The 13,686-nt window shown below is 41.4% G+C and overlaps 1 protein-coding gene across 3 annotated transcripts in view; it reads left to right on the top strand.

Moving 5' to 3' along the window:
- The window catches only part of PDE6C (phosphodiesterase 6C), a 43,590-nt gene that overhangs the window by 15,143 nt on the left and 14,761 nt on the right, over positions 1-13,686 (top strand). For all 3 annotated transcript variants that reach the window (XM_079976265.1, XM_079976267.1, XM_079976266.1), the window contains exons 2-8: positions 8,862-9,014; positions 10,511-10,600; positions 10,831-10,971; positions 11,502-11,576; positions 11,664-11,728; positions 12,850-12,916; positions 13,342-13,389. In XM_079976265.1, the coding sequence (XP_079832391.1) occupies positions 8,862-9,014; positions 10,511-10,600; positions 10,831-10,971; positions 11,502-11,576; positions 11,664-11,728; positions 12,850-12,916; positions 13,342-13,389 (639 nt within the window). The remainder of the gene's footprint in view (positions 1-8,861; positions 9,015-10,510; positions 10,601-10,830; positions 10,972-11,501; positions 11,577-11,663; positions 11,729-12,849; positions 12,917-13,341; positions 13,390-13,686) is intronic.

Below are 13,686 nucleotides of genomic sequence, written 5' to 3'. Positions count from 1 at the left end.
GCGAGTCACCCACCCTCCACTCCCTTCAAGCTCAGGGACTTAGTTCCTTGGCCTTGCTATGGACCTTAGGTTGGTCGCCCTGGTTGTCCGGGGGGCCTGGTAGGAATTTTTCCATTTGGCATTAGGCTTTTTGGTTTTTTCGCCTACCTCGTAGCAATCGTCACAACTTTCGTGGTATTGGTGGGTAGGTTAGGCATTGGAATAATGTGTTGTGGTGTGTCGAAGAGCTAGGTGTGGCCATCGCCTATGCCTTCAATTTTTGGGTATTCCGTTAAAGGAATCCGGCGGTCGTGTATTCTGTCCGATGCCTGCTTGGCGGGAGGCCATGGCACGACCCTCGGTGACATCAGGGGAGAGCCTATAGTTGGATTAGCATCAACAGGCTCCACCTACTGGTGAATAAACCCTCCATGTTTTAGACATCCAATGCCTAAGCCAATACCTTATCACTGCTGTAATCAATAAAGTTGTGGCCTTTTCTTGCCCATTAACCTTATATCACGTGTCCTTGTGTATTCATTCCGCATTGTGGGGGTCGGGTCCTCGAACCACAACATGCAGAGATGCAAAGCAAAGCCTCAGGGCAAGTACTGGTAATTTTGTTCAGTCTGCTGTGAGACTGATTGAATGAAGCGGTCACAGAAGTTGTGAAGGCAATCAGAATTCCCTGGTGGAATCTGATCTAAAGGGGGCTAGGCTGCGATCACCATCAACATCACCAAGAAATAACATGTCTATAAAAATTTAGAGCATTCAAAGAACTTTGCATTCAGTATCAGGATGAAAAGAGACATTCTAAGTGGTGTGGAAGTACGTAGTTTGAGCAGTTCCTGCCCTAAAAACAAATGCCTCAGAATGCAATAAATGAGTACAGTAGTTTGTGTAAGGCCACCTGGTGAGTAAATGGCAGAAGTGAGACTGGAACTCTCTAGATCAGTCATGATTACATAGCTGTCAGCCATGTGACCTCCATCGTCACTATTTGGGTCATGTGATTGTTTCATTATAAACATGTCCCGGCTTTATCACAAGTATTGCATTTACTTCAACACTATTCAGCAGCTTCTTAGTGTCAAATTACAGAACTTCTAAATTAGATTACTGCAGTTCCTTGTATCGGAAAGGTTCTTTTTTTAATGTTTAATGTTTTATTATGTTTTTATGTATGTTGGAAGCCGCCCAGAGTGGCTGGGGCAACCGAGTAACACGTGTGGGGTTTAAATAGTAAAATTATCATTATGGAATGGAACGTCCCTATTTTCATTGGAGAAATGTTGGAGCGTATGTTATACATGGAGCTTTGAAGACTGTTCAGAAACAGCAACTGGTACAGAAGTTAGAAATCAGATTGCTTAGCGGGGCAAGATGGCTTGAACATGTAACACAAACCTTGGCATGACTACACTGGCTACCAGTTAATTTACTTGCTCAATTCAAAGTGTTGGTTTTTTTACATATAAAGCCTGATTTTTATTTTTATTTTTACTCTCCTATCCTCTTCCCTCCCTGTTCCTTTCCCCTTGTGTGTTGTGTTTTTGTTTAAATTGCCTGCCTGCCGGTACGGATTGTTTTGATTGTATGTTCTTTTGAATATATTTCTGGATGAGCGCTTTAGGTGGGTTTTTTTTATTGCTTTTTAATATTTGGTTTACTTCTATTTTATTTTAATATTTCTTGTGATTTTGTATCTTGTAAGTTGCTTTAATATGCTTCAGTGTGAAAAGCAACAGAATTATTTAGGGTGGCTTGCAATGACAACCCAATAGCTGGAGCACTGTGAAGTTGGCATGGGTTTTGCATCCCCACAGATGCCACTCACTGAAATGTTTGTTGCTTGTTCATTGATATACCATGGTAAATATAAGTTCAGGAGTTATGTTGCAGACCGTTGTAATTTATTCAAAATATTTTACAGGTTTTTTTCCTGTTTACTTTTTACTCCAAATGTTGACACTATATACATGGAATGAGGGTGCCTTCATGACACAAGTTTCCTAGCAACAGTTGTGCAATGCCAAGCCCATAAGTGAAACCAGAAGTACGTCAAAAAGGATATGGCTGTTTTTATCTTGGGGGTGGTAGCTTTTACTTCTGACTTTGTACTAAGGCTATTATGATGCTTATGCTGGTTTTGCTAGTCTGTGTGGGGATTACCTGCTTCCTCATAGCTCAGTTGGTTAGAGTGAGGTGCTGATATTGCCAAGGTTGCAAGTTTGATCCCTGTAAAGCACAGCTGCATATTCCTGCATTGCAGGGGGTTTAGCTACAATAGCTAGATCATGTTGCACATAGAATCAGAGTACATACCACCTTCAAAGTCATCTTGTCAAGCATAGGATGGAGGCTTTACTAAAGCAGGGAAGGCTACACTTGTTGGTCAGAATTGCTAAAGAAAATACATTGGAATTGCATGTCATGTGATAGGGACATTGTTTACATGTTTCATTAATGTTGCATAAAGGTAATGCAAAGAACTTGTGCCCACTATGGGCAAAAGTCAGGTGACAAAGACTAGTCCAGCTGCAGGATTCCATTGAATGTTTTGCTTTAGGATTTTTTCCAGACAATCTGCTTGTTGAGCATTTATCCTGATTTGTTTCAGGGATATTAGATGACACTGGTTAATTAATGAGCGTTCACTCTGAGAGGCTAGACGACGTTGCATCAAATCAATCTTATCCCACACTTTCCCCATTGCTTTCCTTATAGCAAAAAAGGGGATGTGTGTGTTTTGTGCAAAAGCCCCAAATCAAGTTAAATTGTGGATCCTAATTTTTTCTGTAGGTGATTGAATCCCACCCAAGAACAGCAATTCTGGAAGCCTGCTAGCTGTTCATGCTTTAGCCAAGAAATAAACTATGTAAAATATGCAGAGCATTAGCAAGGCATTTAGTGCTGACGCCTTGTCAAACCGCTTGTGTTGGCGGTGCTCTTCCAAATATATTGTTTATAGTATTGTAAGAAGCAAAGAGATATCCATCTCCTTCTATGTTCCTGTATAGCCTGTTAGTTAATGATGTTAGTTAATGATTAAGTTAATGATGAAGAAAAAAATGTTTTCTTAATGGACCAGTAGACTTGTCTAAATCCAAAACACAATATAAATGATGCATAATGTAACACTTAATTGCAGAATGGGAGCTGAAAAGCATAGTTTGTTCAGGTTGAGTTTGGCCTGAGAACAGGAAAATAGCATGGTTTTCTAGAGCTAAAAGACAGAAACAGTTTTGGGGAAATCTCCCGACGTTTTGCCGTTTTACTGTTGAGAACTCATGCTGGTTTGAACCAAGCAGCACATGCTGTGTCCTTATTTACTTTTCATTTTCTCATCCTTGGTGTCAGGAAATAAACAACCACTTCCGAAACAAATGCAAATCTTATGCTAACTTTTCACTGGAAGAATGCTAGATTAGAGGGATCTTTAGTCTCATAAGGGTTTTCTACACTTTTGAAGCTGTACAAAACTTCCCAGATCCCCTCGGGTTACATATGTCACACAAGCAGTAATTAGGTCTCTACAGATTTCTGCCAAAAGCCATCAGAAGAAGCCATTTTGCTCTTAATGTCAGGTTTCACATAAGATATACTTGGAATTGCAGATGAGGCTACCAGCATTAAGTGTATCAAGCATACAGTGTAATCCTATACATGTGTACTCAGAAGCAAGTCCAACTTAGTTTAAGGGGGCTGTTATCATTATCATCATTATTATTATAATTCAAACATGTTGGCTTAAAATGTATTTGATCACTAGAATAAAGTGTTTTCTTATGGCAATTGTTCCATCAGCACAAGCATTTCGACTTATCCCTCTCCTCTCCCTGTAAGCTGTTCCGGGGTTCTCCTGACTCTCCTAGAGTCTATTGCAGGCATAGGCAAACTCAGCCCTCCAGATGTTTTGGGACTGCAACTCCCATCATCCCTAGTTAACAGGACCAGTTGTCAGGGATGATGGGAGTTGTAGTCCCAAAACATCTGGAAGGCCGATTTTGCCTATGCCTGGTCTATTGGGTGACGGGGGGAGGAGAGATGGGAAAGCCTCATTGTACCTAGTGGGACTTGTTAGTTGAATCTGGCCTCATGAGTTCAAACAGAACTGATTCACTCTTCTGTGTCATGGTTATTTTATGTGTTATATCACAGAATTAATTATTAACTTCCTTTGTTTGCTGATGAAGCAATTTATTATACAAACAATGGCAAACTGAAAATAAGGTACATATAACTCCTACTAAGGGACGCAGGTGGCGCTGTGGGTTAAACCACAGAGCCTAGGACTTGCCGATCAGAAGGTCAGCGGTTCGAATCCCTGCGACGGGGTGAGCTCCCGTTGCTCGGTCCCTGCTCAGGCCAACCCAGCAGTTCGAAAGTGCAAGTAGATAAATAGGTACCGCTCAGGCGGGAAGGTAAACGGCGTTTCCGTGTGCTGCTCTGGTTTGCCAGAAGCAGCTTAGTCATGCTGGCCACATGACCCGGAAGCTGTATGCCCGCTCCCTCGGCCAGTAAACTGAGATGAGCGCCGCAACCCCAGAGTCGGTCACGACTGGACCTAATGGTCAGGGGTCCCTTTACCTTTACCTTTATATGCCCACAGTCATTCTTGACTTATTGCAAGTTTCAAGGCTGCTTAAGTCTGCTAATTTCTACATGTGACCTGTGTGAGGTAGGAGCTGATTGGTTTAATGGGTGCCGAAGTCACAGAAACTCTGACGGCTCCCAAATGCATGGGAAAGCAGTAATAATGCTGTATACAGTTACTAGGCATTTGGTGTTCTCTCCTAGATAATAGGCTAATCTCTCTGCACCTTCCTACCAAGTCATCTTTGCAAGGTTTCTCTCCTTGGGATGGAAGGATCTGTTCATTTCAGTACTCTCTGTTTCATATTTTCCCTGTCTTAAATTCAGTTCTCCACATTTTGCAGCAATTTGTGATTTATTTATTTTTTAAGTCCTCTCGTGAAAATTCACCAGCATTTCAGTGCAAATTTCTCTTGATAAACACATTTTTATTGGCAGTTTGGACTAGTATGCACATTTTTGCAGGCAATTCCCCCTAATATAATGCATCTTTGTATGTTATTTTAAATGTCCATTTTTATGCACACATTTCCAAAATATATGCATTTCTGTAAACGTTTGGTTGGGAGACTCCATTACAACAGTTGGATGAATGCAAATTTGGAAGGATAGCTATGTTTTGGTTTGCATATTGTTTTGGAGAGTGCAAATTTGTCAGATTAGGCTTATGGAATTTAATTTCTCCTCTGCCCCTACTCTCTCCTCCACCTAGACACCAGTTTAGACTTTCTTACATTTATATCCTGCTGTTCTTCCATCATGGAAACCAAGTTAGCATTCATGTGGTTTTCATCCAGACATGGACAAGATCCAGACCTGCTTAGCTTCAGTAAGATGGTGGCCTCCTGTGCCTTCAGACCATGCCATGGAAGAGATCTTATCTAGGCTAATCATTGCAGGGTAGGAATTAAAGTAATATAAAGCCTTTTAGAGGGCAAAACATTGATTGCTATTTTGAATGCAAGATCCTCTAGATCTCCATAAGGGGGCAACTGAAATTAAAAAACAGCAACTCTTAGTTGGCTATTTTAGAAAGCAACATTCACCAAAATTTATTAAACTGTCCAAATTGTTGAGAAAACTGATCAACAACTGATGAAAAGATTTTCACCCTGAAATGTAAGTACAAACTGTTTGTACTAAGGAGCTTGCTGACACAAAGATGCTATACTGTACCAGAAATCTAAATGAACACCCTCTGCTGACACACACTCATGTGGAGTGAGAAGTGTATTATTATTATTATTATTATTTTAACATTTATACTGCTTTATATAAGTGATTTACATAAAACACCATAAGATCATTTTTAAAAGAAAAGAAAAAATATAAACACAACACTATAACCAAAATTACATAGCGATAGATCTGTAAAAACAGAAAATCTATCAATAAAACATACAATTAAATGTAAATGAATAACAGAACAGTGTGATGAATCTTATGAGCCAGGGAAACCTGCTTAAACAGATGGCTTTAAAGGAGGTATTTCAAGCCTGCCACTATTTCGGCTTCACAAACAGCACATGGAAGGGTATGGCAATAATGTCAATGGACGAAGGCATTGTGAAAATTCAGGGCACAGTTCCAACATGGCAAGGCTTTAAAGCAGAGCTTTCCCAACTTTTCATGTTGGTGACACACTTTTTAGACATGCATCATTTCACAACACAGTAATTCAGTTTTACTAGCAAACCAAGCGCGGGGAAAGTTCGCACGACACCCCTACAGACTGCAGCCGACACACTATTGTGTTGCAACACAAAGTTTGGAAAGCTCTGCTTTAAAGGATGTCAGGAAAAAAATGCATGGCTCTTTTTGGCTCATGCTCTCTGTATGCCTGCCTGCTATTGCTGTTCATGAGCCCCATCTAGAAGATTGTAGCCATTACCTTTTCCTCTGCTGTTAAGAGCTTATTGATTGTATCTTGAATTTTATTTAAATAAGTTTCTTTATCCACTTTAATGAATACTCAGTCTCCTCTAGGTCAGGTAGCAGTTACTGTCATGGCAAACCTTCTAGTAACTTTATTGTGATCAAAATTAATTTTAGTTAGTGATATCCAACTAAGTCATACTCAGAACATGCCCTCTGTATGAAAAAGAAATGGATTCATTTGTGTTCTAATGCACATAATTTTTTTTATAAATACTATCATTTTCAGCATCCTATCCTATTTAAAATGTGCCATATCATGGATACTTTGAGATTTGTGCATTGCAAGGGTTTGGACCCGATGACCCTCAGGGTGCTCTACAATTCTATGATTCTGTGTAGAATTGGACTGTAATATGTGTGTTGCAAAACCTATAGAGATGGAATGTAGATCATTTCACATCATTCTGCTTCTCATGAGAACAAGCATATTTTTCTGCAGCAAGAGAACATTTCTGCAATATCTCCATTATGTTGAATGAGAAGCTATCTGTGTTTGTATGGATTGTCTGGTTCATTTATAATAATAATAATAATAATAATAATAATAATAATAATTTATTATTTATTATTTATACCCCGCCCATCTGGCTGGGCCTCCCCAGCCACTCTGGGCGGCTTACATAAAAACCAAAAACACAGTAAAATATCACACGTTAAAAACTTCCCTGAACAGGGCTGCCTTAAGATGTCTTCTGAATGTCAGGTTTATCACTTTGACATCTGCTGGAAGGGCGTTCCACAGGGCGGGCGCCACTACCGAGAAGGCCCTCTGCCTGGTTCCCTGTAGCTTTGCTTCTCGCAATGAGGGAACCGCCAGAAGGCCCTCGGCGCTGGACCTCAGCGTCCGGGCAGAATGATGGGGGTGGAGACGCTCCTTCAGGTATACTGGACCGAGGCCGTTTAGGGCTTTAAAGGTCAGCACCAACACTTTGAATTGTGCTCGGAAACATACTGGGAGCCAATGTAGGTCTTTCAAGACCAGTGTTATATGGTCTCGGTGGCCGCTCCCAGTCACCAGTCTAGCTGCCGCATTCTGGATTAGTTGTAGTTTCCGAGTCACCTTCAAAGGTAGCCCCACGTAGAGTGCATTGCAGTAGTCCAAGCGGGAGATAACCAGAGCATGCACCACTCTGGCGAGACAGTCCGCAGGCAGATAGGGTCTCAGCCTACGTACCAGATGGAGCTGGTAAACAGCTGCCCTGGACACAGATTTGACCTGTGCCTCCATGGACAGCTGTGAGTCCAAAATGACTCCCAGGCTGCGCACCTGGTCCTTCAGGGGCACAGTTACCCCATTCAAGACCAGGGAATCCTCCACACCTGCCCGCCTCCTGTCCCCCAGAAACAGTACTTCTGTCTTGTCAGGATTCAACCTCAATCTGTTAGCCGCCATCCATCCTCCAACCGCCTCCAGACACTCACACAGGACCTTCACCGCCTTCACTGGTTCTGATTTAAAAGAGAGGTAGAGCTGGGTATCATCTGCATACTGATGAATTTAATTGACTCTTCCTGGGATTGTTTATTCCAGAGCCATTAATTCAACAAGTTTTGGTGTAATTGATGTCTGTTGCTGTTTCTGTTATTTCCCAGATACTCATTGTTCTGGGCGATTTCAGCATCCATGCCGAGGGTCCTTTGTCAGTATGATTTTATGGCAGGAATAGCCAACATGGTAATTTCCAAATGTTGGGACTACAGCTCCTATCAGCATGGCCAACAATCAGAAATTATGGGGAAGTGGTCCAACAACATATTGAAGACCTTCCTCTTGAGCCAGTTGAGTTCTAGAACTTTTCTAAAGGTGTCACTGTTCAATATGATAGTTACTCTGGCTGAGTTCTCCATTCCGAAAGAATAAATGTGAAACTAAGCACAATTAAAATTGTATAAGGTAAAGGTAAAGGACCCCTGACCATTAGGTCCAGTAGTGACCGACTCTGGGGTTGCGGCGCTCATCTCGCTTTATTGGCCGAGGGAGCCGGCGTTTGTCTGCAGACAGCCTCCGGGTCATGTGGCCAGCATGACTAAGCTGCTTCTGGCGAACCAGAGCAGCACACAGAAACGTCGCTTACCTTCCCGCTGGAGTGGTACCTATTTATCTACTTGCACTTTGATGTGCTTTCGAACTGCTAGGTTGGCAGGAGCAGGGACTGAGCAATGGGAGCTCACCCCGTCGTGGGGATTTGAACTGCCGACCTTCTGATCGGCAAGTCCTAGGCTCTGTGTTTAACCCACAGTGCCACCCACGTCCCAAAGATTGTATAGTCCTTTGCAAATCAAAAGTGACAAATGAATTGCTGATAATATTTGAAAGGCTAATGAACTGGTCCCATTTGTTTCAGAATAATCATTTCTCCGACTTTGTGGATAAACAAACCGGCTATACAACCGTCAACATGCTTGCAGCTCCAATAGTGTCTGGGAAAGAGGTTCTCGCTGTGTTCATGGTTCTTAACAAGCAAAATGCCTCTGAATTCTCTAAAGAAGACGAAGATGTAAGTACTGACATGAAGAATGCTGTGGTCCGTAGAACAACAAGAAGTAACAAGTTGGGTTCACTGAGTGGCCTGAGCATAGCTGTCAACTTTTCCCTTTTCTTGCGAGGAATCCTATTTGGAATAAGGGAATTTCCTTTTAAAAAAAGGGAAACATTGACAGCTATGGGCCTGAGGTCACCTGAAAAATGTAGCATTCTACTGTATTTTCTAAATGGATGCTAATCTGACATGAGAAAGGGCAATATCCAGAAATCAGTAGCAAAACATGTCAACCTTCCAGGACACTCTGCTGCTGACTTTAAAGTAGCAATTATTTAACAAAGGAATTTCTACAGCAGGAAACAGCTGAATTACAGTTTGTGAGCCAGTGTGAAGTAATGGTTAGAGCAGGCATAGGCAAACTCGGCCCTCCAGATGTTTTTGAGACTACAGTTCCCATCACCCCTGACCACTGGTCCTGTTAGCTAGAGATGATGGGAACTGTAGTCCCAAAACCTCTGGAGGGCTGAGTTTGCCTATGCCTGGGTTAGAGTCTTGGAACGTGACCTGAGAGACCAGCATTTGAATCCCCGCTCAGTCATGAAGCTCACTGGGTGACCATTGGACCAGTCATCGTCTCTTAGCCTAACTTACCTCACAGGCTCGTTGTGAGGATGAAATGGGGAGGAGGAGAACCTTGGCAGATAACGGTGGCATAGAAATGTAATAAAATAAATAAATAAAAAGAAAATAAATCCATAAATTCAGTTCTATCCCTTGTGGCCAGAACTGGGATAATGGGTTTTTATCCCACTACAGGTGTTAATTAACTTTCCAGTGCCAAGTGTTTGCATTACCAGCAATACTGTTCTGTGAATAGTCACTATTATGACTTTATGTCATTATAACTTTTTGTACTTAGTTGCCTTCAATTTCTCTCTGATCTCACTGGTTGTAATTTGTCTCTACAATCATGAATATATATATATATATATATATATATATATATATATATAACAGTCAATGCAGATTAAAACCTGATGGATCTGATAATCTTGTCATCAAAGCTTATGCCACAGTAAATTTGATTGTTTTTAAAGTGCCACAAGAACCTCTCCTGTTTTTGCTACAACTAACTCACTGGAAATTATAGCATTGTTGGAACTTATGCATGTCAAATCAGAAGTAAGTCCCACTGAGTTCAGTGGGGCTTACTTCCAGGTAAGAGGATATAGGATTTCAGACTTAGTGAGTAAAGATCTGGACAGGAGAAAGTTAGGAGCCTTGTGTTAGCTGTTTGCCTTTCCAAGGAAGAGTGTGGTACAAGTAAAAAACAACAACCATTATGAGCCACAATCCCACCAAAGCGCTGTGAAGGCCCATTGACTTCAGTAGCAGTATGAAATCTTTGTGCTTAACTGTCTCATTGAAATAAGTGGAACTTGAAGCACTTAACTTTGTTTGGATCATGCCCATGATAATTGCTATTCTCTCTCTCTCTTTTTCCTTTGCAGCTATTTAACAAATACATTAATTTCCTTGCACTTGCTGTAAAGCAGTACCACATGGCATACTTGTACAATATTGAATCCAGAAAAAGTCAGGTAAAGTATTACATATTACTCAATTAAATGTGAAGTCAGTGAAAGTCCCGTTACTTATTTTTCTTGCTGCTGCTTATGCTTTCATAATGTGCCCCAAAATGCAAAAGTATGTACTGATTGTGACACATTTCCTCATGATTTGCCAGTGTTTATGCTTTGGCCTGCATCAGTCAGAGTTTTAAATGTTTCCTCATTTCTCTCTCTCCCCCCCCCCTCTCTCTCTTAAATAGATGCTTTTGTGGTCTGCCAACAAAGTATTTGAAGAACTTACAGATATTGAGCGACAGTTTCACAAAGCACTGTACACCATTCGAATATACTTAAACTGTGAAAGATATTCTGTTGGTCTGCTGGACATGACCAAAGAGAAGGTCACTACTATTTATTATAACTAATTAACCTAACTATACTTTTACAAAAGACTAATGAGGTGGTGCCAGAGAAGAGGCAGCTTGCCCCCCACTTGTCACACTCGTCTTTACTTGAAGGAAAGGCACAGACAAATTGTAAATGAATCATGAATGAATGGTAAATGAATATAGCTGTGGTCTTAAGCGTGCTTACTTGAAAGTTAACTCTGTCAGAAATCAATAGGAGTTACTACTTCAGCTAAAATATGTTTTGGATGGGAGCATTATTTCTCTTTCATAAATGTGGAACAAGCATGCCCCTCCTCGAAATGTCTTTTGTTTCCCTCCCCACTTCCTGATTGTTGCTGCTGCCACTACAGGAAGGCTATATGATATTGTGTATGGTGAGTCTATTTAAATCGAATCCACTTCAGTAGGACTGAAGCAGCCTAACTGGCCACAAGATCAGAGATGAACTCTTGCCCCCCCCCCCCAATCCTTGGTGCCATTTTTCAGGGACATTTTGCTAATTCATCTGTTACTATTCCCAGGAATTCTATGATGAATGGCCAATTAAACTGGGAGAAGCAGAGCCTTACAAAGGACCAAAAACACCTGATGGCCGAGTGAGTACAATTCTTTCATCTCTCCAAATCACAGCCTTCTAGATACTATTGACAGATTCTTACATTTCTTTCTCCTCTTGCATTTAGGAAGTCAACTTTTATAAGATTATTGATTACATCTTACATGGAAAAGAAGAAATCAAAGTCATTCCGTGAGTGTTTCCTGCCAGTTTGTTAGATAGTAATTAGTAGAGTGTGTTTGGAACAGGCCCAGATTGCGTGGAAGTGGGAGCACAAGGGGGTACTTGCTCTGGGTGGCAGGCTAGTGGGGTGGCAAAACAGCATCCCACCCTAGCTTGGTTCTGCTATGGTGGGCCATAGCCTGCCATGCTGTGTTGTCCTGTTGCCAATGTGGTGTGGCTGCCTATGGCCCACCATGGTGTTCCGTCCTTCATTTGCAAGTCAGAGTAGTCTCTGTAGCAAAGAAGACTGTCAGTGAGGCTTTGCATGGTGGATGGAGACGAGGCAAAAGGAGAGATATCTACTGCTGCTGCTGCTCTTTGTGCCCCAGGTCTGGGAAAATAGTAAGGATGGTGATGATTGTGATGATAATTATACCCTGCCCTTCTGGCTGGGTTTCCCCAGCCACTCTGGGCAGCTTACAGTACATATAAAAACATGGACACTGCTTTGCTTTGCTCTGCTCTGTTACTTTTTGCTATTCCTTCCTTCTCCCCCAGGCTCCAGAATTTAGCAAATGGCTTCCTCTGGTGACTTACACTTCACTAAGCCCTTATGCAACATCCACTTGAGGAAGGGAGGGAAGTGGGAAGAGACTAGGGGTCCAGCCAGAGTCCAAGATGTTTCTTCCTTTCAGTGCCTGCTTTTGCTCTAAGATCTGGGGAGGGGGATTGAGGTGAGGGCAGCTGTGGGCACCATTCAATACCTTTCTGGTGTTTCTGTTTAAATGAAACAAGGCACCTTTTCTCTCTCTTTGACATTGACCACGAGAGCAGCTTCTCTCTTGGTGATAAGGGTAGAGGGGTGGGGTAGACAGACCAGAATACACAGAGGATGTAATTATTTGAGACAAACCTGAGAACAAGAATATGTGAGGGGGCGCTTTCCATATATTTTTATTAATGCCAATCTTGCTCCCAAAGGCTCAGATTCATTACCCACAACATTTTTTTTAAAAAAACCTCTATATCCCACCCACCCACACCAACACCACAGTCTGAAGAGCTTAATGGGTGTCACTGGTCACCTTTCAGTTTGTAGATCTGGTACTGGTTTGGAAGTGCTCAATTTTATCTCATTCTCTTCTTCAAAGATCACCTCCTCCAGATCACTGGTGTCTTGCTAGCGGATTGCCAACTTACGTTGCTGAAAATGGATTTGTAAGTTTCAGGGGGTTGTTTTTATGCAGTTCCATATGTATAGGTGTATTTTGTTTAAATCTTTATATCAGTATGTTTCACAATAATCTAAATATATGTGTAAGGGCTCCTCCAGGTGACCTCCTTATTTGGCATTCATCCTGATTCTTATTTGGCATTCATCCTGATTTCCTTGCACAAATTTCACCCAAAGTTTAGATTATATCTGGTATTTATTTTAGGTTTACTTTACCAAGGATCAGTGTATGTGAAGAAGTCTGTAGCCATAACAGCAAGAGCCCCCCACTCTGTAGAAGCATCATCTAGAAGTGCCCCCAAGAAGATACAAGCAAAAATACTCTACTTGGCCTGTCTCCTGTAACAGCTGACATCCGACATGTAAATGACACAGCTTCTTTTTATTGTATTTCTCTCTCTCTCTCTAGATTTGTAATATGATGAATGCACCAGCAGATGAATACTTCACTTTTCAGGTAGTGTCTTTTCGTTTATTGCATTAAGAAGTAAATAATGCTAATACATCAGCACTAGAGATGGATGAGACAATTCTTGGTCTGCTTTTTAAAGTGAATTGACCTAATTTGCCAGTCTTACACGTGGGTTGGAATGTAGCAACCAATCAGATCTAAAACATGTATCTTATGTGTTTATAACTGCCCAGAAGAAATAGTATTTTAAGGTAAAATGCATTGAATAGCACAGTAAAAAGTGTGCCATTTACATTTATTGATTGATTAAATTTATATCTTCTGCCCAAAGGAGTCCAGAGC

The sequence above is a fragment of the Podarcis cretensis genome (assembly GCF_951804945.1).
Source record: "Podarcis cretensis genome assembly, chromosome: 5".
NCBI lineage: Eukaryota > Metazoa > Chordata > Lepidosauria > Squamata > Lacertidae > Podarcis > Podarcis cretensis.
Note: the sequence above shows the minus strand (reverse complement) of the source record. Positions and strands in the feature narration are given on the sequence as shown.